The 22,450-nt window shown below is 33.5% G+C and overlaps 4 protein-coding genes and 1 non-coding gene across 8 annotated transcripts; 3 read left to right on the top strand and 2 right to left on the bottom strand.

Moving 5' to 3' along the window:
* Positions 1-3,207: 3,207 nt before the first annotated feature.
* LOC107906740 (uncharacterized) lies at positions 3,208-8,570 on the top strand. 3 transcript variants are annotated; one of them, XM_016833831.2, is made up of 6 exons: positions 3,208-3,334; positions 4,244-4,610; positions 4,717-5,211; positions 6,578-7,027; positions 7,125-7,622; positions 7,787-8,570. In XM_016833831.2, exons 2-6 carry the CDS (start codon positions 4,260-4,262, stop codon positions 8,324-8,326), a joined length of 2,334 nt encoding a protein of 777 aa, XP_016689320.1. In that variant the 5' UTR covers positions 3,208-3,334; positions 4,244-4,259; the 3' UTR covers positions 8,327-8,570. The 3 variants fall into 3 exon arrangements, with proteins under 3 accessions (XP_016689320.1, XP_040949290.1, XP_040949289.1); XM_041093356.1 differs by lacking the exon at positions 3,208-3,334 and having other exon boundaries at positions 3,494-4,380; positions 4,509-4,610; XM_041093355.1 differs by lacking the exon at positions 3,208-3,334 and having other exon boundaries at positions 3,494-4,380; positions 4,487-4,610.
* A 457-nt stretch (positions 8,571-9,027) lies between these two features.
* Positions 9,028-11,391, top strand: LOC107902790 (pentatricopeptide repeat-containing protein DOT4, chloroplastic). The gene has a single exon (XM_016828911.1). The coding sequence runs from the start codon at positions 9,028-9,030 to the stop codon at positions 11,389-11,391; it is 2,364 nt and encodes a 787-aa protein (XP_016684400.1).
* A 680-nt stretch (positions 11,392-12,071) lies between these two features.
* Positions 12,072-15,662, bottom strand: LOC107906741 (uncharacterized). Of its 2 annotated transcripts, XM_016833834.2 has the most exons (4): positions 14,671-15,662; positions 13,560-13,723; positions 12,859-13,462; positions 12,072-12,762 (listed from the first exon to the last, which is right to left on the bottom strand). In XM_016833834.2, exons 1-4 carry the CDS (start codon positions 15,284-15,286, stop codon positions 12,392-12,394), a joined length of 1,755 nt encoding a protein of 584 aa, XP_016689323.1. In that variant the 5' UTR covers positions 15,287-15,662; the 3' UTR covers positions 12,072-12,391. The 2 variants fall into 2 exon arrangements, with proteins under 2 accessions (XP_016689323.1, XP_016689322.1); XM_016833833.2 differs by having other exon boundaries at positions 12,072-13,462.
* A 112-nt stretch (positions 15,663-15,774) lies between these two features.
* TRNAW-CCA (transfer RNA tryptophan (anticodon CCA)) lies at positions 15,775-15,846 on the bottom strand. The gene has a single exon. It is a non-coding gene; the product is annotated as a tRNA-Trp (tRNA).
* A 552-nt stretch (positions 15,847-16,398) lies between these two features.
* Positions 16,399-18,679, top strand: LOC107902791 (protein NRT1/ PTR FAMILY 4.5). The gene is made up of 6 exons (XM_016828912.1): positions 16,399-16,536; positions 16,623-16,665; positions 16,783-17,000; positions 17,097-17,519; positions 17,604-17,728; positions 17,833-18,679. The coding sequence occupies exons 1-6, from the start codon at positions 16,399-16,401 to the stop codon at positions 18,662-18,664; spliced, it is 1,779 nt and encodes a 592-aa protein (XP_016684401.1). The 3' UTR covers positions 18,665-18,679.
* The last annotated feature ends 3,771 nt before the right edge of the window (positions 18,680-22,450 follow it).

The raw sequence follows: 22,450 nt of genomic DNA, 5'->3' as shown, positions 1-22,450 counted from the left end.
GCATAATAGAAGTCGCTCCCCAAGATTAACACAAAACTTCAATATTTGTACATCTGAATAAAGAAAGGTGAAATTCGATTGGTATTGCTCTTCTCGAAAAAGAATCTAGAAAAATAAATGTCTAGAAAAAAAGTCCAGAAACGACGAGAACAGAGAAGCTTTGAGAAAAAAAGTGATTTATGTATTGTCATGTGTTTAATGTGGAGAATGTCCCAACTATTTATATGATTTTTTGAAGGGTAAAACGATAAATTTAAAGAGGTAAAACAGTAAAAAGCACGACATATTTTATAACAATTTAGAAACAGAAATGATATAAATTTTGTAAAAGAAATAATTAAAAATTTATCAAAAAAACATGCACGGTATATAATAAACACAGACTTGAACCAAGTGGGCAGCAACAATAGCCCACATGTGTTGACCCTTAACTTTAATTACTCAATAAAAATAAGAAATAAAGCTACGTTTAGAAAATGTTAATGAGATTACCCTTCAAATTTTAAAATTCACATGATAACTTTTAATTAGACTCAAAGGTTTTAATATTTAAATGTGGCTTAGCTCAATTTTACGGGAAAAAAAAAGTTTGGGCAGTGGAAATGTTGCCCGATCCAAATTCCAAACTAACGAAAAGCATTTTTGAATATTGTATAAATGTGTAATGACTAATATGAATATAATATATGAAAATAATAATCACTAGAGTATTCGTATTTTCTTTTTTCTGAAAACGACGCTTTTTATTAGTTATGGACATAATAAGTTATAGTGTTAAAAAATTAATTATTAGCATATGAACTACAAATTTTATGCTTTTTTAAATTCATTTTCACATTAGAAAATAAAGCACCGACCGGTCCTAATTAAAGAATTCAAATTTCTTATCATTTCAGTTTTGAGACTTTGAAAAGGTTTATTTATTTTCAATTAACGGGTGGTTAACAAAATTCATAGCATAATTTAGATTGGAGGTTGGTCAAAACAAAGCGTGGACACATCATTGGTGTGGTTTTATGTGTTTGTTTACCTCTGATTTTAATTTATTGAAGAGTTTATAAAAATAATAATAAAGAAATGAATAAAGAGCTGACCGGTTGCTCTTGAGCCTTGAGACGACCGTTCTCTTATTTTAGGTTATCTTGCCTCCCAATAATTGAATTTGTTTAAAGGTTAAGTTATGGTTTTGATGAAAGGAAAATAAATATTTGATATATTATTAGTAAAAAATAAATTTTATAAGTAGAATTTAAAAGAATATAGTAAATATTAAGGATTAAAAAGACAAGGCAGGGGCAGAATTTAAATCCAACTTGTAGAATTAAATTATTTAATTGAACTGTATCAACTACTAAATTTTGATAAAAATATTTAATTTAAAAATAGACAAAAAATTTGTTAAAAATAAGCCGAGTTGGCTCTAATAAACTAGAATATGAATACATTCAGTTTGTTTTTCAAATTTTGTAATATATTATTTTAAATTTATTTATTGAAAGTTAAATGTGTATTTATGTATATATCTGTAAAAAAAATAAATTATTAAATTTATGTTTGTATAGGGTTTTTTGGTGGAGAAAATAAATATTACAAATAAGTGAACGAGATACATTGAAATAAGGCGGAGAAGAAAATTGCAGTAAATTCGATAACATTTAGCACAACAACAAGTGGTAGTTGGCAAGATAGAGAAAAACGGTGTATGATTAAAAATAAGACCGAGAAAATTAAAAAGTTAAAAGAGGGGTTTTTTTAGAAATAGTTTTTGAGAGTTTGAACGCCAAAGTTCTAAAAGTTCTTTAACCAGCCGTGAATCTATTTATAATGTCTCAATAATGAGAAATATAAAGTTGACAATTAATAGAGTAATTAAATTAATTTTCAATTACAATGACATTAATGAACAATAGGAGATGACAGAGGGTTTTGTTGATGATAGTGACAATAAATTGTGAAACATAATTTATTAAACTCTGATTCTGAATAAAAAGAAAATCACTCAAGGTTACCGAAATTTTTAAGAGTAAAGCTCTAAATAACTACATATTTGATTCACCAAGTCAAGTTCTCTAGAATATTCCAAAAGTAAAGATAACTCAAAAACCCTTTGACATTACTTTCACTTTTTTTTACTTTGATGAAATAATACCATGTGAAACATCTTCTAAAGATAAATTGTTCTTGATATAGAGGTTGTTTACAACAAAAATTATTTTGTGGTAATATATTTTTTCTGGAAGAAATTATTTTGAATAATGACTCTTTCAAAAAAAAAAAACACAATTGTTCTAAATGAAGCTATTCCAAAAAATGGTTGTTTTAAAAATAATTGTTCTAAACTACAGTTATTTTGAATTTTAGTTGTTCTCAACAGAAATTATTATTAGATGATAGTTACACTGGATGACAATAAATCTTAACTAAAACCTTGATCTGAATTTAGTTGTTCTGAACAGCTATGCTCAAAGGACTGCTATACTAAAGACAATTGTTCTTAACTAAAGCCTTGATTTGAACATAATTATTCTCAAATAACGATGGTTTTGAACAACAATTGTTTCAAATAATTATGGTTCTTCTGAAAAAGATATTAAGTAACTTATTTCGAGCTTAACAACACAATATCTTGAAATGATAATTACAACTAAATATCTACTAAATTTAAGAATTGAATAAAGAAAAAATAATTCTAATAAAACACAACATAATTAAAAAATAATTGCATAAGTGAACCTAAGTTTACTATTTACAAAATATTTAAATAAGTTGAATTGAATTGAAATCCAGCAGATATTGATACTGTAAGAAATCCGGTTTATGTTGATTAACACCTATACTGCAGATGAATTATTCTTATTTCATGTAAATGGTTATTCTTTTTATTGTTTTATATTGGATTTATTAATTGATTTAACTTATAAGAAATTATCCACTCACATATAAATCTAGCAGACTTGCTGGTAAAAACATACATCAATCAGACCTCAACATTTGAGTTTTTGAACACTCAAATTATTTGCAATTGTTACGTGTAAAAAAAAAGAAAAAGAACTACAGTGATAACAGAAAATGCATTTAAATGGAAAAGGAAATTATTTTAATTTATTATTATTTGTAATGTATTATATTTTTTGACGAATCTATTATTCTTTATTTTATAAAAATATTTATCGAATATAAATTTTAGTAATAAAAAAAAAAACCCAAAAGGAACTTAAATTCTACGAAGTAACTAAAAAAAATGAATTACTTGTATTACTGTTTAGGGTGAGAATTTTCGCCATCGCCGTAAAAAGAAGAGGCGGAGGAAGAAAAAGAACTAACCCAATTGCAGGTAATTTGACAAGGCTTCTATCTTCTCTTTTAATTTACTTTAATTAAAACATTTTACAGAGAGCTTAAAATCGGACACTTTAGAGTTAATTACAGTTTAATAATAATAGTAATTTCACTATTTAGATCGTAATAATTGGTGATGGCGACTTTATAAAATTAGGAATTTTCGAATTTACCTTTGATTCTCATTTGCCCAAACTCCCCCTTCTCTCTGTCTTGTTTATACTTTGTATTTATTTGTAGGAATTCTACGTTTGTTCAATTATTTATTTCTTTGCGAGTGTGAAGTAATGTAAACGAATAATGTGATGATTATTATTTTTAAATAATTCATGTAAAACTTCAAACTGAAATAATTGGCTCGAGGCCTTGAACATGTGTTTGTGTTCATAGTTTAACTTTTTTTTCATGTGTTTGTGTTCATCTCATGGTATCTGTGTTCGAATATGCATCAGACATAGGTGTTGTACACGTTACATGAGTACTTTAAAGGAAATGAAGAGCTTAGATGACATAGGTTGAACTAGGGTTGTAAACAAGTTGAGTCATAGATGACTCTTTCGTTGGTAAGTCTCTAGTAGTATATGGAAGTGAGCTCAAGTATTTCAACATGGGGGCGCTTGTTGGTTCTCAAGTCTATCAATGTTATATTCTTTACTATCTTGAATTCATTCAACTGTATAATATCGTATTTTACTATTATATATAAATAAGATAGTTTGAATCTATTTTAAACTAACTGAACCAAATGAGTTGAGCTTGAGTTTGGGAAATTAAACGTGCTCATATTGGAGCTCAATTTTCTTACTGTTTTGACTTGACTCAGTTCAATTCTGCTCCCCTTGTATACTGTTACAAAGCTTCCCACCCATCATGGTTTTTGTTGTCATACGGTGTTATTGTGCAGGTGTGAGTTTACAGGAATGTATCGCAAGTCATACCAGACACTTAGTTCCAATGCTAAAGACAAGGGAAATTACTTCCAGTGGTCAAGCGCAATGGATTGTTGCCTTGCCAAGCTACTAGCAGAGCAAGTAAGGAAAGGTAATAAGACGGACAATGGTTTGAACCCTGTGGCATATATGGGTGCCCTAGCGGTCATAAACAAAAAATTTGGGCTTGACTTGACAAAAGAACATCTAATGAATAGGCTAAAAACTTGGGAAAAACAGTTTGGGATATTAAAAGAGCTTCTTGCGCAAAGTGGATTTAAGTGGGATGAGAAACAAAGGATGGTTGTTGCAGATGCTTGTGTGTGGAAAGATTACACCGTGGTATATTTCATGCACTTTGAGACAGTTACAATCATATCAAGAATTTTGAAATTCCATTTATGCACATGACTTTGAATAATGTGATGATGGTATTTGTTTCCCTCAGGCACATCCTGATGCCAGGCAATTCCAGGAGAGACCTATAGACAATTATGAAGAGTTATGCATTATTATTGGCAATGATCAAGCAATTGTGGGCTGTTTGGAAAATGTCGAAGAAACTTATATGCAATCTGCAGCCAGTGGGGATGGTTTAGACGCTGCCAGTTCATCTGACATTCATGGTGATGACAACCATGTCAGAAACTTGCGGTGGACTGATGCAATGGATTACTATCTAGGCAAGAGTCTTGTGGAGAAAGTGAAGGAGGGGCATAAAATGGATAATGCCTTACCATGGGAGGCATATGACACTGTTCTGTCAACCTTAAATGAGAAAATTGGGTTTGTCTTGACGAAAGATCACATTAGGAATCGGCTTAAAACTTGGAAGAAGCAGTATGGCACTTTAAGGGATCTGTTGTCTCATCCTGGTTTCAAATGGGACAGAACATGGAAGATGATCATTGCAGATGACTCAGTATGGACCAACTATGTAAAGGTATGTCCACTTTAAGTAAAACTTTTACATGTATTAGATACCTTTGTACTATTACAAGCACATATTCTTCCAAAGCTTCAACGTCAGTCGGAAAACAAAAGATTTTGTATAGTATATTCTATCCTAAATCTTTTAAGAAGCTAATTAGTAGGTGATTCCAGGTTATAAAGCCTACCTGATTCAAATGCATCGTAAATCCTAATATATGGTTTTTGCAGATACAGTAAAATGTTTTTATTTACTAGTCACATTACAATTTACATGCATGTTAACACTGCCTTTCTTTTTTAATTACTAACCTTTGAAAATTCGTAGGAGAGGTAAAAGAAGAGAAGGAAACTTTTACACACTGTTTTAAATTGCCCTTGACTTTAGGTCAATGCCCCATCACGAACTTATATTAATGTGAACGATGAGACCCAACTAAGGGTTCTATGTTATTGAGAATGTCATGTGGTTTAGGCCTGAAAGTAGTTTGGTACTTTGGTGGTGGTGTCTTGGGGGATTACACTAAGATAAGAGGTGAGTTGAGAAGGTAACTTGTTGATAAATATTTCCATAATAGTTTTTAAATAATTTATTGGTAAGTTGAGGGTTTTAGGCTGATTATTGTAGAAATTAATAATAGAGTTGATTAATCATGATCTATTTGTGTAGTTGTCAAGATTATATGTGTTCAATCTAAAATTTAAATTTTAAGGCATGGAAGAAAGGAAAGAGCATAGCATTTGATGACATTGACAATAAAGGAGTTAGTTCTCTGGTCAATGCAAGCACCTTAACTCAAGAGGAGAATGCCAAGACTCTTTGCATTAGGCTTCATGTCTTCTTGCGCAAGCTTCTTATTGCTATTCAAGAAACATTCCCTGCCTCTTCCTCTGCCAATTTGTTCTCCACTTTTGGATATCGTTCTTTTCCTACTAGTTATTGTGAAGAACATAATTCGTTTGGGTTGTGTTTTTTAGGCATAGTTTAGGTTGTTGTTAGGTCTGACATTGAATATTTCTGTCAAAAATCAAAGATTTATTGGACCTTTAGTATTGGAAAATAAAATATTTGGTGTTAATATTTATCTTATATGATAAAATAACAAAGCATGGACTGATATAGACATAATAGATATGCATATAGATATCATTAGTCTATCTTACTCCTACTTCATGCATCCCAGCGTTGCCTTGTGATGATGTGCATGCTTGGTATTTAATGTGCATGAGTGTATACTGTAGTTTTGTGTGCTTGTGTTAATCCATGTGACGTTTTTTGAAAAAGAAATTAACGTGCCTTCTTTGAGTTGTATTGTTTAACTCTTAAGTTCATCATCTTTCATCCTTAAAATCTGGCTAGTTTCCTGCTTTGTTTACAGGCACACCCTGAAGCAAGGACTTTCCGTGGAAGAGTTATTGAGAACTATGACAACTTGTGCACAATCTTTGCCAACGATAATGATGTTGCAGAGGCTGTTGATATCTCCCCTGTTCAGAACAGCATGAAGGTCAAAGATCAAGTGAAGAACATGCGGTGGACATATGAGATGGACCAATGTCTCAGCAAGGTTCTTGCAGAGCAAGCCAAACTTGGAAATAAGAGTAAATCAGACAACAAACTAAGACCTGCTGCATATGCAGTAGCAGTTTCAGCTTTGAATAAAAGGTTTCAGCTTGACTTGACAAAAGATCATATAAGGAATCGTCTGAAGACATGGAAGAAACAGTACGAGATTCTGAAGGGGCTCTTGCATCATGGTGACTTTGAATGGGATAAAACACAAACTATGGTCATAGCAAATGACTCTGCATGGAATCAATATATTAAGGTAAAAGATGTTTTGCAGATCTGAATGATGAAATTTTTTCTTCAATATACTGTTTGAGCCTTTCTTGAACTTTGTTTTTCGTTCTTTTCTGGAAAAGAGAAATCCAGATGCCAGGTCTTTTCGAGGACGGATCATAAGAAACTTAAAGGAGCTTTGTGCTATCTTTGGTAGTGAAAATCTGCCCGAAAGTTCTCTAAATAGTAGTAATGAAGATGTAAATTTGGTCGCAAATAATGAAGCTGCAGATACAGAGGAGTTGTTTTACAATCAGAGTGATGCTGCAAAAGAAAAAGGGAGGTACATATTATGGACTGATGAGATGGACCGATGCTTAATGGAACAGCTGGTGGAGCAAGTGAATCTTGGAAATAAGCTTCAGAAAAGTTTTAAGCAAGTGGCGCTTAAAGCTGCTGTTTCCGTTATAAACAAAAAGTTTTCATTGGACTTGACAACTGAAAATATTAGAAACCGGCTCAGGACCTGGAAGAAACAATACAGACTTGTGAAAGAACTCCTCTCTCAACATGGATTTAAATGGGATGAGAGACAAAAGATGGTTATTGCAAATGACTCTGAATGGCGACTGTGCATCAAGGTAACTTTTAACCAAACTGATTTAAGAGTACTTATTAAAATTGAATGGTTCCCGATAGAAAGGATAAATTCTATGCATATGCATGAATTTTGAATGACTAAATAACAACTCATGTGGCTGACTTGCTTTTATGGATTTGCTGTTTTCATCTGTATATCTTACAGAGAAACCCTGAAATGAGCCGGATACGAGGACGAGCTATTGATAATTTCAACGAGTTACATGTTATTGTTGGCAATGAGCAGGCGGACAGACACTTGTCCAAAGCAGGTGATAGAGTTGTAAATAATATTCAAAACGGCAAAGAGGCTGTAGAAGTACCAGTGCAGGTCATGGTTGATGACGACATCTGCGACAATAATACTGATGATGACATACAAGTTTCATCTCAGCGGACAATATCTAGATCTTCACCATCACGTTCAGAAGAGGCATTAAAGAGGAGGCGTAGCAGTGATATACTGTTAGACGTGATGGGTGCTATGGCAGAAAACATCGGGAGGATTGCTGATGCATTGACAGAAAGCAAGGGGGTGAGCTTGGATGAACTGTTCCAAATGGTACAATCTATTCCGGAATTTGATGATGATCTTATAGTTGATGCATGTGAGTATCTTTCCTTTGATGAGAAGAGGGCCAGGATGTTTATGAAACTGGATGAGAGGTTAAGAAAAAAGTGGTTACTGAAACGGGTAAGGGGTTAAGGTAGTTGATCTTAAATGCTTATTATTATTTTGGTTTCAAGCAATCAATCTTATATGCTTAATCTTTTGGTTTCAAGTCATGCAAGGGGTAGTATTTGGGTTAGGAAACATGTATAGAAATATTTTCACTATGGAGAGTCTACAACAGTGGGGACTAATATTCTATTCACTACCAATGCAGGTTTTTTTTACTCCACAAACTGTTCTTATATTACAAAAAAACCTTTAAACGAGACAATTTTCTTCTACTACAGATAATAACTTCTAATTGTGGTTTTATTATATATTATCAATTAATAATAAACTAATTCACATTTATTTAGAGATTAATGTATAAGAAAAATAATCTATGAAATTATAATATTTACTAAACTTTTCTGCTTATATAAGTATATTATTATTTACTTATTATTTAAGAGTTTGATTAAGTTGTTATTATTCATCAATCAGTCTTAATTCAATTATGTAATATCGAAATCTCGTCAGCTTTATAAATATTTGAACTTAATACTTATAATTTTTATCATTATAATTTTTATTATCTTAATTTCAATCTATGATTGTTATGTGTCATGTTTTATTGAAATGAATTATGCACTTTAGTAAAATATAAACTCTATAAATAGTCGAAAAAAACATAATCTGAACGGTGTCTGCCTTTGATAAAGCAGGGGAATTTTGCATGTCATTACAATACCAGCATGCACGTAAAGCCATGTAATTACAGTAATCTAACCAAAATTCTCCTCTCCCTCTGCTCCAAGTCCAAATCTTTTCTCCAAACCAAACAAACTCACGCCTTTGCCATCCTCCATGGCCTCCTCCCCACTGATATTTCCATCTCCGCCTCTCTCATTCTCCGCTACTCTGCTTTCAGTTCCCCTTCAACTTGTCACCTTCTGTTCCAACAAGCTCTTCCCTATTCTCGAACACCTTTCTTATGGAACACCTTCATCCGTGCTTTATCCATTGTTAGAGTTAAGCACGACGGATTTCAGTTTCATGTTTACAATACAATGCTTCGAACCGGAATAAAACCCGACGTCCATACTTTTCCTTTCCTTCTCAAGGCATGTGCCGATGTTTTTTGTTTTAAAAAAGGTGTGGAGATTCATGGAAGTGTTTTTAAAACTGGGTTTGGTGCAGATGTTTCAGTAGGGAATACCCTTCTGCTTTTTTATGGCAATTGCGGGGGTTTGAGGGAAACGAGGAAATTGTTTGATGAAATGCGTGAGAGAGACGTTGTGTCGTGGAATACGGTTCTTGGAGTTTTTTCGGTTAATGGATTTTACTTGGAGGCCCTTAATTTTTTCTCCCTGATGAATTTTAGTTCTGGGATGAAGCCCAATATGGTTACTTTTGTCACACTGTTGCCTGTTTGTGGAAGGATTGGAGATAAAAGGTTGGTAGCGCAGATTCATGGGAGTGTTGTTAAGGTTGGATTTAATTTTGAAGTTAGCATTGGGAATGCATTGGTTGATGCATATGGGAAATGTTGGAATTCAGATGATTCAAAACGAGTTTTTGATGAAATGGTGGATAAAAATGGGGTTTCTTGGAATGCAATAATTACTAGTCTAGCTTACATGGGGCTCAATAGGGATGCATTGGATATGTTTAGGTTGATGATGGATGTTGGGCTGAAACCTGATTCCTTCACTATATCAAGTATGATAGCATTGTTGGTTGAATTAGAATTTTTCAATTTAGCAAAGGAGATTCATGGTTTTAGTTTGAGATTTGGTATCGAACACGATGTTTTCATTTCAAACACATTGATTGATATGTATGCAAAATCAGGTCACCCCAGTGCAGCTTCAAATGTGTTTCACCACATGAATGTTAGAAGAAATGTTGTTTCATGGAATGCCATGGTTGCCAATTTTGCTCAAAATAGGCTTGAATTAGCGGCTATAGAACTACTAAGAGATATGCAGGCTCATGGCGAGGTTCCAGATTCTATCACCTTAACAAATGTTCTGCCAGCTTGTGGACAGGTAGGGTTTCTTCGAAATGGAAAAGAAATTCATGGTAGAACAATTCGTCTCGGATCCAATCATGATCTGTTTGTTTCTAATGCTCTGACAGACATGTATGCAAAATGTGGATACCTAAATCTTGCTCAAAATGTCTTTAACAACTCAGTTAAGGATGAAATCTCTTACAATATTTTGATTGTAGGCTATTCTCAAACTAGTGAATGGACAAAATCTGTGGGTTTATTCTCAGAAATGGGGCTCATTGGCTTGAAGCATGAAGTAGTTTCATTCATGGGTGTTGTATCAGCCTGTGCAAACCAAGCCGCATTCAAGCAAGGCAAAGAGATCCATGGATTGGCAGTGAGAAAGCATTTTCACACTCATCTCTTTGTTGCTAATTCCCTATTAGATTTCTACACTACATGTGGAGAAATTGACACTGCTAGGAAGCTCTTTGACCAGATTCAACACAAGGACGTTGCCTCATGGAATACTATGATTTTAGGTTACGGAATGCTAGGTGAATTAAACCTCGCCATCAGTTTTTTTGAAGCATTGAAGGAAGCAGGCATTGAGTATGATTCAGTTTCATATATTGCAATACTATCAGCTTGTAGCCATGGAGGACTACTTGATGAAGGGAGGAAATACTTCGAAGCAATGAAAGCTCAGAAATTTAAGCCAACAGAGATGCATTATGCGTGTATGGTTGATCTTCTTGGCAGGGCTGGCCTACTGGAAGAAGCAGAACAACTTATTAAAAGCTTGCCAATTACCCCAGATGCTAATATTTGGGGTGCTTTACTTGGTGCATGCAGAATTTTCGGAAATGTTGGGTTAGGGTGTTGGGCTGCCGAGAATTTGTTTAAGTTAAAGCCCCAGCATGCTGGATACTATGCTGTGCTTTCAAACATGTTTGCCGAAGCAGGGAAATGGGATGAGGCAAATAGGGTTAAGGAAATGATGAAATTGAGGGGCGCAAGGAAGAAACCTGGCTGTAGTTGGGTTCATATCCAAGACCAGGTTCATGCTTTTGTTGTTGGAGAGAGAATGGAGAGATTGAATCCAACCTTATGGCTTGCTTGATATAGTATAATTTTGTTATGGCCATTTTTTTATTAAATTGGCAGTTCATTTGGTGAGATTGTTTTTGCGTATTTGTCAAGGATAGGAATGTGAAAATGGGGAAGGAAGTGAGAGGGAGTAGGGTCAGCATGGACACACTCATTTGGCCCTATACAGTGAGCAAAGGAAGCACTCCATGGCACCCATCTGAGGCAGGGAAGGAACAATGGCGTGCTGGTGCCCATATTGATCAAAACCGGTGCCTGAATTTGATCATGTTTACTATCAACCAAGCTTGGCGGGACTACCCCTTGGACAGTATTTGATGCTTAAGGAGCTTCTATCTGCCCAGTTTTAGCCTGCAACTTTCAAGATGGAAGAGAAAAAGAAGGAGAAAATCAGAATTTACATGTTCACTCACCTGCCTTTGCATCAATACCAACTTCCTATCGCTTCAAAATTCTTTAAAATGAATATTTATTCTTTTTGTAGCCTTGAAACAGACGTAGTTCTAGGGCTTCTCTGACACGAGAGCAACGCATTTTGTTTTTAAGTTCCAATTGATGGGTCTAATTTTCAAGATAGTAAAATGAATGTAAATCAATAATATAATTTGCATGCCAATTACATGGGGCAAGGAGGAAGGGGCTAGGAACTGAAGAGCTAACACTAAAAGAGAAAAAACATAAAATAACTCGAAAGAAGAATAAATATATGCACATATATTACTTTATCTAAAACAGATTTAACCAAATTGCCTCTAAAGAATTTGAGGAAACTCACAAATCAATTCCAAAAAAAATTCCAAAGCCTTTTGCCAGTTTAAAAGATTCATACATATTCCAATCTAGTGTTTATGTTGCTTAACATGTTTAGATCCACCAACTCCTTTTGCGAATACACGAATCTCTAAAAAATCTCTTGGAACTCATTTTGCATAATCATATTCATTCCAAGCACATATATCAAAAGTGATCAAATGTGTTGTCATGCTTAAACTACTAACTGGTTGCTGTGACTGTTATGAGTTGTGACAAACTACAGCTCTGCAGGAAGAGTCATTATCTATGACCCATAGACTCATTTCTTGAAGATGCTTCTGAATCGAATTCATATCTAACTCTCTGAACCAGTAAACCACCTTTTTATTAGTTTCCAATGCTTGATTGAGATTTTGGTTACCAATTTTCATGCCAAAGCTTTTCTCATCAATGCGCTTAAATCTGATTCCTTTCTGTCCAACCAGTTTTGCCATTACAGATGCAAAATTTACGGTATCACTTGGTAGTGCAATCTTATCCCCCATAGCTGCAACATCATGTAGAAAATCATGAGTCCAAATTTTGTGAGCAGAAGGTGAGTTCTTGACATAGAAGAGGTCCAAGCTCTCCCCTGCATAAAAGTTGTCCATGGGATCAAGAAAAAATTCATTATCAATAAAAACCATGTTTCCATCCACCACCCAAGTATTATAACCCAATTCTAAACCTTTTTTGACAACATAAGCCTTCAACAGAATCTCTTTGATAAGCCTAGCATTTGACTCTTGAATTCTCAGTGATTTGAATGATTTGATATCTTCGAGAAATCCATCTGCATCAATCACAGGATGTCCCCCTTGAGCAAGATGAAACAGAAAGTCAGTTGCAGGACCGATGAAAATGTAATTCCAAATATTTAGCCTCTCAAAATGGCAAAGAAGGTTTCTAGTAACTGTCTCCGACACCCCAAATAGGCTGACAAGCAGAACAGCTTCCTTTTTCTGCACAGAGGGAAGAATAGATCCAAGATCATTCAAGGACCATACAATTCTTCCAGAAACTACTTCTCTGAAACAGAAATCATACTTCTTCATAGTACTCAAAGATTTCATTTCCGGAAAATCAGAATCAAGAGAATTTTCATCTAATAGTTGAGAATCTGGCCCAGCTGTTTTTCCATAGTTAACACCAGCATCCCTGTGGGAGACGCTAAGTGATTTCTCATCTGGAAATTTTGTGTAGATATTAAAATAGCCACGAGAATGAATGAATTTAATGAACCAAGGACTCCATATTCTTTCTCCCATCTTCTTGTACCAACCCGTGGAAATCTGTGTATAGCTTCTAGATTTTAATAGATTGAAAATAAACACCAAATATACGAACAAGGTAAAACAAAGGAAAGAGCTAAAAAAAATAAAAAGTTACCATCCCATCAAGAAATGGCTTGATGCCTTTTGCCCTGTGATCATCATACCACAACCTAAACTCTTTCCAAGGCTTTGGAAAGAGAAGTTGGCCCCAGGTTCCAACCAGTTGGTACAAGAAAAGACCAGAGGTCTTCTCCAGTAGCATCTTGTTTCCATGTTTACCTGGAGATGCAAGCAAAAATAAGCGAGGGAATGTCGAAAGTTCTAAAAGAGAAAACAGAAATTACAATCATGTATTAGTGGTAGTTGGGGTGACATTCTTGCCATGGATGGTAACAAAATAAGAAGCAAACATATGCCTCTGACAATTTGCATCAGCATGAATTACAAAAACCCACTACAGATATGATTAAAATTCAAGCGGGCAAAACCAATTAAGAATCCAACGATAATACAGAAGACAAGTCATAACTATATCATTAAAGAGATCTTCAAAGGTAAGATCTCAGCCATCAAACCAAACAGGGAAAAATGAATTACATATGCATGAATGAGATGTACTTTTATATGAAAATTAATGTAGTTTTCATAGCAGTTTCTTCTTATTAAATCACTTGATAGTCACATAGTTGATCATGACGACACAGACAAACACCCGAAGCAAACACACTTTACAAGAAGTGGATTAGTCCTCTCTACTAAAGCGTTACTTGCATGTTATTACTATTTTCTTTTTAAATTTTGAAAAAGAAACCGTGAAGCAAAAGCATAGTCTTCTAAAACTGAACAAATAACTAAATGTAATATTAATTTATGGTATAATTATTCATTATAAAATAAAATGGTGTAATTTGTTACCTAAGAGGATTACATTTTTTTTCTCTTTAATATCGTTTGCTTATAATATGAGATGTCCAAACTTCAAATGAAAATTTCATTTTAGAAGCCACAGTTATGACAAAGCAAGCTTTAATTATGGGGTCGAATTTATCTTCTTTTCCAGTTCATATAAATCCAGTCATTACTACCCAAAGTTCATATAATTCAAATAAGTAGGAACTTCAAAATTGTTCATCAAACAGTAACAATAATTTATTTCTAATTAAGGGGAAAAAATTTCACATAAACTATCAGAAGAGAAAAGGAACTCTAGCAGAAAAAAATGGTACCTGGAACAAACCTTGGGCGCTGAAGGGAAGCTCCATAAACAAAAGGACTAAAATTGGAAGCATTGTAATAATAATTCAAGATCAAAGCCCTCAAATACTTAAAAAACAGTGGTGAAAGCTCCAAATCATCTTCCACAACAAAGGCGAACTCATCATCAGAAGTAGGCCACCAGGCTTCTAACCATTGAGCCTGAAGACCCACATTGGTGGTTCTGTAATGAACGACCTTTTGACCCCACTTCCACTGGAACCCATCGACAAACCGCAGAATTCCAAGCGACTCCTGAAGTTTGAGGTCGATGTCGGATTGGGTTTGGTTCGGGAAATGGTCGACGAAGATGTGGAGGTGGACTGGGTGGTCGGGGTGGTAGTGGGCTTTTGAAAGGGAGGTGAGGCAGCGGGTGAGGGAGTTGAGACGGTTAAAAGTGAGGACTTTGATAATAAGGGAAAAGGTTGAGGAGGCGGAGGCAGAGGTGGCGGTACTGCTGGCGATAGAGTGGGGATTTAGAGGGAATTGGGTAGAGATGGAATTTGGGCGAGGCGAGTAAAGGAGGAGGAGGATGCAGAAGGCAAGGAGGAGGAGGAAAGGGACGAAGTGTTTCTTCGGAGGGCCCATTTTCTTTTGGGATTAGAATTTAGGGAACTGATTCGGAGAATTCATAGATCTCTCTCTTCGTACAACAGTAGCAAAAGCTCCGTGTGGGGTGGCAATGGCGTAGTTTGGTTGAATGTGAAGATCTAGGATCTAACACTTATAGCAAAACTAATAGTTAACAGTCGAAAAAGAAGAGTGAAGCAGTGCGAGATTTCAAAAAATCGCGAGGTGACGCCCAGTTGAAGGGGATTGCAGCGGCGACGGCTGAGATTGGTGGTGAAGTTGCTTGCTCGTCGGAGTACCACTAAACGTTCCTGCACTGCTACAAAAATGTTTTTTTTTTTTGAGTTACAAAATGTTATAATACTAATAAATTGCTGTGAGATTGAGAAGGAAAACAACTTTAAGAAACCTACTTTGGGTCTTAGCAGCCTTCTTTCACACCATAGCCCAAAATAGATGCAGTCTAAATCCAAAAAAAATTAAAAATAAATCCGGTTTCGGGAGATTGAACCCGACGTGAGTCGAACACGCAACCTTCTGATCTGGAGTCAGACGCGCTACCATTGCGCCACGGATCCCGTTGAAGCATGTGCTGGGGTTATATATTTTAGTTCTATTTTTTTAATTCCTCAGGAAAACGGAAAAAAAATGCTGATATTTTTCTTAGAGATGTTTTTTTCTGTTGAACATTTTTTTCTTCTTAGAGACGGTTGATAAGACAAGAATACCTGCTTACATAACTCTAAAGTATTGTCTCTTTTTGCATGGAAAAAAAAAAAACCTAACGCAACAATGGAGACTTGGGTTTTCCATTACCAATAATATAATCTTGATGAAAATCCCCCTGAGAGGCAGATATTTCCAAAGTTGTACATTTCTTTCGTTGTCCGTGTGCTAAGCAAATATATATATATTATTCCACACATATGAATGTTTAATTTTTTACAAACTCTTTTATGTATTTAAATAATCATATTTTCATTTTCATATTCCAACATACATTGAATATGCATCCTACGTAAAAATAATTATATATAAACAGCAAAATTTAAATTGTGGAATAAATAGAAGTAACCACAGGTACAGGGGAACAATTGGTATTGTTTCCAAAATGAGGAATATAACTGTCCATGGAGTATTCGGCTTCAACAATAAAGCTGGGGTCTAGAATTTCTTGCCATTTCCATTATAAAGACCAGTCTCCATGCCTTGTCTTCATCAAAACAACATTGATCCACTTCATTCCAACCTCTCAAGCTTCAAAAATGGTGATTCCTACTCTATTTCACTTGCTTCTTGTTCCATCATCATTCACTACGTACTAAGCCTTGTCACTTTTTTTTTTTTAATTCAGGATGGAAAGAAAGGTGGATTCAGAGCTTGCTGTTTTGTTTTTGGTAATAAATAATCTTAAAACTCATATCCCAAACTAGGGTTTACAACATTATACTTGATGAAGAAGTAATTAAATGATGAACTCATACATGTTCTTTTTTTTCCTTTTGACTTTGTAGCTCTTGGGGCCCTTGAGAATATCGGGTTTGTTGCTAACATGGTTAGCATGGTTATCTATTTTCATTACTTACTGAAATTCGATATTCCAACTTCTTCAAATACTCTCACAAACTTCTTGGGATCAGTATGCTTGCTTTCACTGTTAGGAGGCTTCATTTCGGACACTTACTTGAACCGACTGTATACGATTTTGATATTTGGATCACTGGAAGTAATAGTAAGTTTTTCACTGACAATTCAAGCATTTGCTGTGCTCAGTTTATTTCCTCAAATCTAATTCAATTATCAATTCTGCTTTCTAATTTTATTGCAGGGTTTGTCAATGGTGACCATCCAGGCTTATTCAAAAGACCTGCGTCCGGATATTACTTGCGAGAAAAGTTGTATCAAAGGTGGCATAGCGTTGATGTTCTACGGCTCACTTTCGATATTGGCTATCGGTACAGGTGGAGTCAAGGGTGCTCTTCCAGCTCTTGGTGCTGACCAGTTTGATTCCAAGGATCCAAAAGGAGCAAAGCAGCTTGGAAGTTATTTCAATTGGTACATGTTAAGCACCACTTTTGGAGCAATGATCGGCGTCACATTCGTCGTTTGGGTCAGCATAAACAAGGATTGGTACTGGGGTTTCTTCATGGGAACTATGGCTGCCATTGTTGGATTCATTGCCATTGCCCTCGGGAAGCCATTTTATCACTATCCACCTCTTCGGAGCAGCCCACTACTGAGAATAGCACAGGTCTCCTTCTCTCCCTTGTTCTTATATATTGTATATATTTGTATATGCCACTCTGATATAAGAATCAATTGTTTGATTCTTCAGGTTATAGTGGTTGCATTCAAGAACAGAAGATTAACATTACCGGAAAATCCCGACGAACTTTTCGAGATCAATGATATAGACAAATATCAGTATGATGAAAAACTCCCTCATACAAATCAGTTCAGGTGAAATACCATGAACTAGTTAATCTCACTTCATAGAAACTCATCAAGTAATATTCTTCTTGACAATAATTTAATACATTTCTTGTAATTAATAAACAAACCAGGTTACTAGACAAGGCTGCCATTGTCCCTCTAGAGACTTTTCCACAGCCATGGAAAGTTTGCACAGTGACACAAGTGGAGGAAGTCAAGGTTTTAACAAGGATGTTGCCCATCTTAGCCAGCACCATTATAATGAACACGTGTTTGGCACAATTGCAGACATTCTCGGTGCTCCAAGGGGCCTTCATGGATCAACATATTTTCGGGAAAAAATTCCCTCCGGCATCGATACCAATCTTTCCTCTAGTTTTCATGACATTCTTAATACCAATCTACGAGTTTGTTGTTGTCCCTTTTGCTCGAAAAATCACTGGACATCCATCCGGAATCACACAGCTTCAACGAGTCGGTGTCGGACTTATTCTCTCGATCATATCAATGGGTGTGGCCGGCATAATCGAAGTTAAGAGGAGGGATCAGTCCATAAAAGATCCATTCAACCCTATTAGTCTATTCTGGTTATCCTTCCAATACGGAATATTTGGACTAGCAGACATGTTCACCATTGTAGGACTAATGGAGTTCTTCTACAAGGAAGCTCCCTCGGGGATGAAATCGCTAGCTACGTCATTCGCATGGCTGTCGCTATCATTCGGCTACTTCTTGAGTTCCGCCTTCGTCGACATTATGAACGCAGTCACCAAGAAGATCGCCCCAAGCAAGAAAGGGTGGATAGAGGGTGATAACTTGGACGAGAGTAATCTGAATCTCTTCTATTGGTTCCTAGCAGTTCTCAGCACACTTAACTTCGTTGTCTATCTGCTTTGTGCTTCATGGTACAAGTACAAAGAAGACACCGCAGAATCCGAAACAGAAAGCAGAAATGATCAATAAGTTACTCAAAAACATATGAATGCTTGAATTTTTCTTGGATGAAAGCAATGATCAGTACAGCAATAAGTATCACATAATTTATTGTGTTTAGTGATTTCTTGTCAGATTTCATGTGTATTGGTTAAGTTCACATGTATGATATTGCAGTTCTCTGCAAATGGAATTGCCATAAATAAAACTTTTCTGCACTATTCTTGAATCAGTGACTCAAAGGGTTTCGCATTTGACTCAATGACCCAACGAAGCCATTTTGACCGATCCCTCAAAAGCCATCCATATTGCCATCAATTCAGCCCATTTAAAAAGCAAAAACAATTAACCCTGATAATATTGGTAAGATGTCACAATGGCCATTTCTTAAACACCTCCACAACTACCAAATCTCAAAATAATACTCGAAACGGCCGTACTGTAGATTTTTTATATCCCACCCTAAACAACACCACCTCTGCACATACCACCACCTCAAAAATAAGTGTGTTAGTAATCTAATCTTGCTATAATAAATATACATTATAAAGAATTTAATTAAATAATTAAGTTGAATGTTTAACTCACTCAATAGTTGGATTTGTTGGACTTGAGTATGGTGGTACAAATAATTTTATACATAATAATTATTTTTATTTTTAAAATAATTATATTAATTATTATTTGCATCTAAAGTAATTTATTCCATTAGCATTACTTTAATTAAAAAAAAGTTTTGAAGTGCAGAAAAATAATTTTATGTAATGTTGTTATAACATAACTTATGTTTCTTCACTAAATGAGACTTTGATGAAACATAATTTACATAGACACTAACTTATATAGACCTTAAGCGATAGTTTGATGAACAAAATATACAATATTTATGTAATACTCAATAATGTTATTTTCATAATCTTGTTATTTTCGTCGTTCATTTGTTGTGTCTTAAAAATAAATTTAAAATTTTAAGAAAATGTTTCACGACTCAAATTTTTATCTAAATCTTTTTTATTTTATCACTACACAAATTTTCTTATAATAAGATAAAAAAATGCCAAGACAATGAAGTTTGGTATATAAATTTTAATATAACAAGTTATATAAAGTGTTGGTGCGCAGATAATAGTGATGGTTCTCATTGTAATATTTAGAGTTGGAGTTTTAGATGAATGAGGGCTATATAGATGGTTTCTTGTGTGTCCTTTTATGTTAGTGTTGAAATGAGGTATTTATAGAAGTTGACTTTGCATGGGTTTAAGTCATTCGGTGGTTTATTTCATAGGTGTGTAGGTAGGGATGATATCGGTTCGGTTAGGTTGGATTTTTTAGATTTTTTAAATCGTCTATCATAATTTGGTTCGATTATCTGTTTTTTCATATAATTTTTTGTTTTAATTTTTTATAATTATTTTGATAAAATGAGCTTTGTTTTATAGCTTTTTAATATTATTTGACAAAAAATTATGGTTTTTTCATAAATCTTTTTTTAAAATAATTTTTTAAGAATTTTTAATATTTTCACTATTTTAAATATAAAAAAATTTTGGTTCGGTTTCGGGTAATTGTAGTTTTTGACCTTACATTCCACTCGTCCAAATACCTCGGTTTGGATATTTCAGTTTGGTCAATTTTTTTACTCAACCCTAGGTGTAGGTGGTAGAGCGATGGACTGCCGACTAAAAGCACTATTGTTACTGATGTGAAAGGACTATTTGAGGTGATTGGTCAGTGTAACACTCTTTATCCGAGTTAACCCGATAACCCAAGCAACGATTTTCACAGTGATTGATACTTATGAAGCATAAATATTGATACTTATGAAGTTCAATACTAGCCTACATGGGCATTCCACGATACCAAATTCACAATAATTAATCATGAAATACTTTATTGCACGATTTTATTATTCTTATACATTTCTTTCATTCTAGCCCACTATTTAATATTATATGAAGATATAAATTTGAACATCAAGATTTTCAAGAGCTTAATCTTTCTTCTACAATTTCTTGACTAGCTATGATCTTTATTCACATTGGTATTTATCTCATGATTTTCATATTTTAACATACTTTTGTTTCATTTACAATTTAGTCTATAAATCTTAAAAATTCAAAACAGAGTACAGTCCACTACGCAACTATCATGTTTTTATTTATATCCCATTCATTGAAATCGATAATTAAGTTTTGTTTGGAATTTTGAAACTGACATCTTGTCCTTAAAATAAAAATTGTGATAGAAATTTTAAATCAAGCCAATTAATATAATTTTTTCTTCAAATCTTCCATTGTTTTGCTGCTAGGCAGCTCTGACTCATCTCCACTAAAAATTATATATCTCATAGTACTGATATCGTATAATGTTGTCGTTTGTTACTATTGAAGATAGTTTAATTAATCTTTTTATGCATACATATATCTATTCCTAATTATTTTTTGACAAGTTTTAATGGTTTTTTTCAAAATCAGAAAAGGGAACTCGAAATTAGTCTGTCATTGTCTCACTTAAATTTATTTATTTCATAATATTAAATTCTATTTATTACACAGTTTCTTTTATATAGAACTAGACTCAACATACTTTAATTTCATGCTTGGTAATTTTTATAAATTTTAATAAATTTTCAAAGTTAAACTATTGTTGCGTACAAAATTGTTTTACTGAAAAGTTAATTTCATAGGAAATTAATTTGACTTTCTTTTTACCAAGCTTGATATCTCATCTACAATTTAAATTAGGGTTAAAAATGTATTTATTCAATTTACGGATATAATAATAAGTGTTATTATAGTTATTTATTGTAGATAGTATTTTTCCTTTTAAATCGAATCGGGTTAATCTCAGGGTTTTTTTTTTGAAAAATTGTAATTATCTAGTGTCTCGAGAGCAAATAATTTATTTAAAATAAATTTAAAAAAAACAATTTACATGGCAGCTCATGAAGCATTTTACGTATACTTCACTACTAACATGATAAATTTTTTTTTTATTAATTTTTTTGAATTTTATGAATTATACGTGAATTGTCACACGAGTGACCACATCAATGCGATTAAAATTTTAACAGTTCAATTAATTTTTCGTCTAAAAACAAACAAATTGATTAAATTTTAAAAGTCGAGAGCCAAAATAATCCAGAAAAAGAATAAGGGCTAAAATGACAAATGAATAAATATTAAAGGCTAAATTTATTATTATGTTAATAAATAAACACTAACTTACAAAATTTTTTTATTTGAATTTATTTTTACCACCTTGGTGCGCTAAGTGACATCAAATTCCAGTTTGATATGTATTTAAAATACGATAAAATAATATTTAAAAAATGTTAAAATAATTGAAAATGAAATTTGATAAAAGTATTAACAATATGAGACATAAAAAATTTTATTTTTTTCTTGAAATTTAATTACTAAAAATATATGAATATTTTTTAAATAAAATATATTTAGAACATTTTTAAAATTTCCTTTCAAAAATTAAATCACAATATGTTAACATACAGTACTATAAATCAATATTATAGCATTATCATTTTTTGATAAGTGAAGAGAAATTTTGAAATGAAAGATTGGATTTTTTTTTAAAAGTGATTTTTTAAAGTTTTTTATATTATAAAATTATTATTTAAAATTTGGCTTATTTTATTTTATTTTATTTTAAAATTTGGCTTATTTGATTTATTATTATTAGGGTATTTTAACAATTTAATTACTGAGCTCCGCCTAGAATTTTATTATAGCAAAGATAGAAATAATACAAATAGATATTAAATTTTAACTTTGGACTAAAAATGAAAATAATTCCCTA

The sequence above is a fragment of the Gossypium hirsutum genome, chromosome D05 (assembly GCF_007990345.1).
Source record: "Gossypium hirsutum isolate 1008001.06 chromosome D05, Gossypium_hirsutum_v2.1, whole genome shotgun sequence".
Lineage (NCBI taxonomy): Eukaryota > Viridiplantae > Streptophyta > Magnoliopsida > Malvales > Malvaceae > Gossypium > Gossypium hirsutum.
This window is presented reverse-complemented; position numbering and strand designations above follow the sequence as displayed.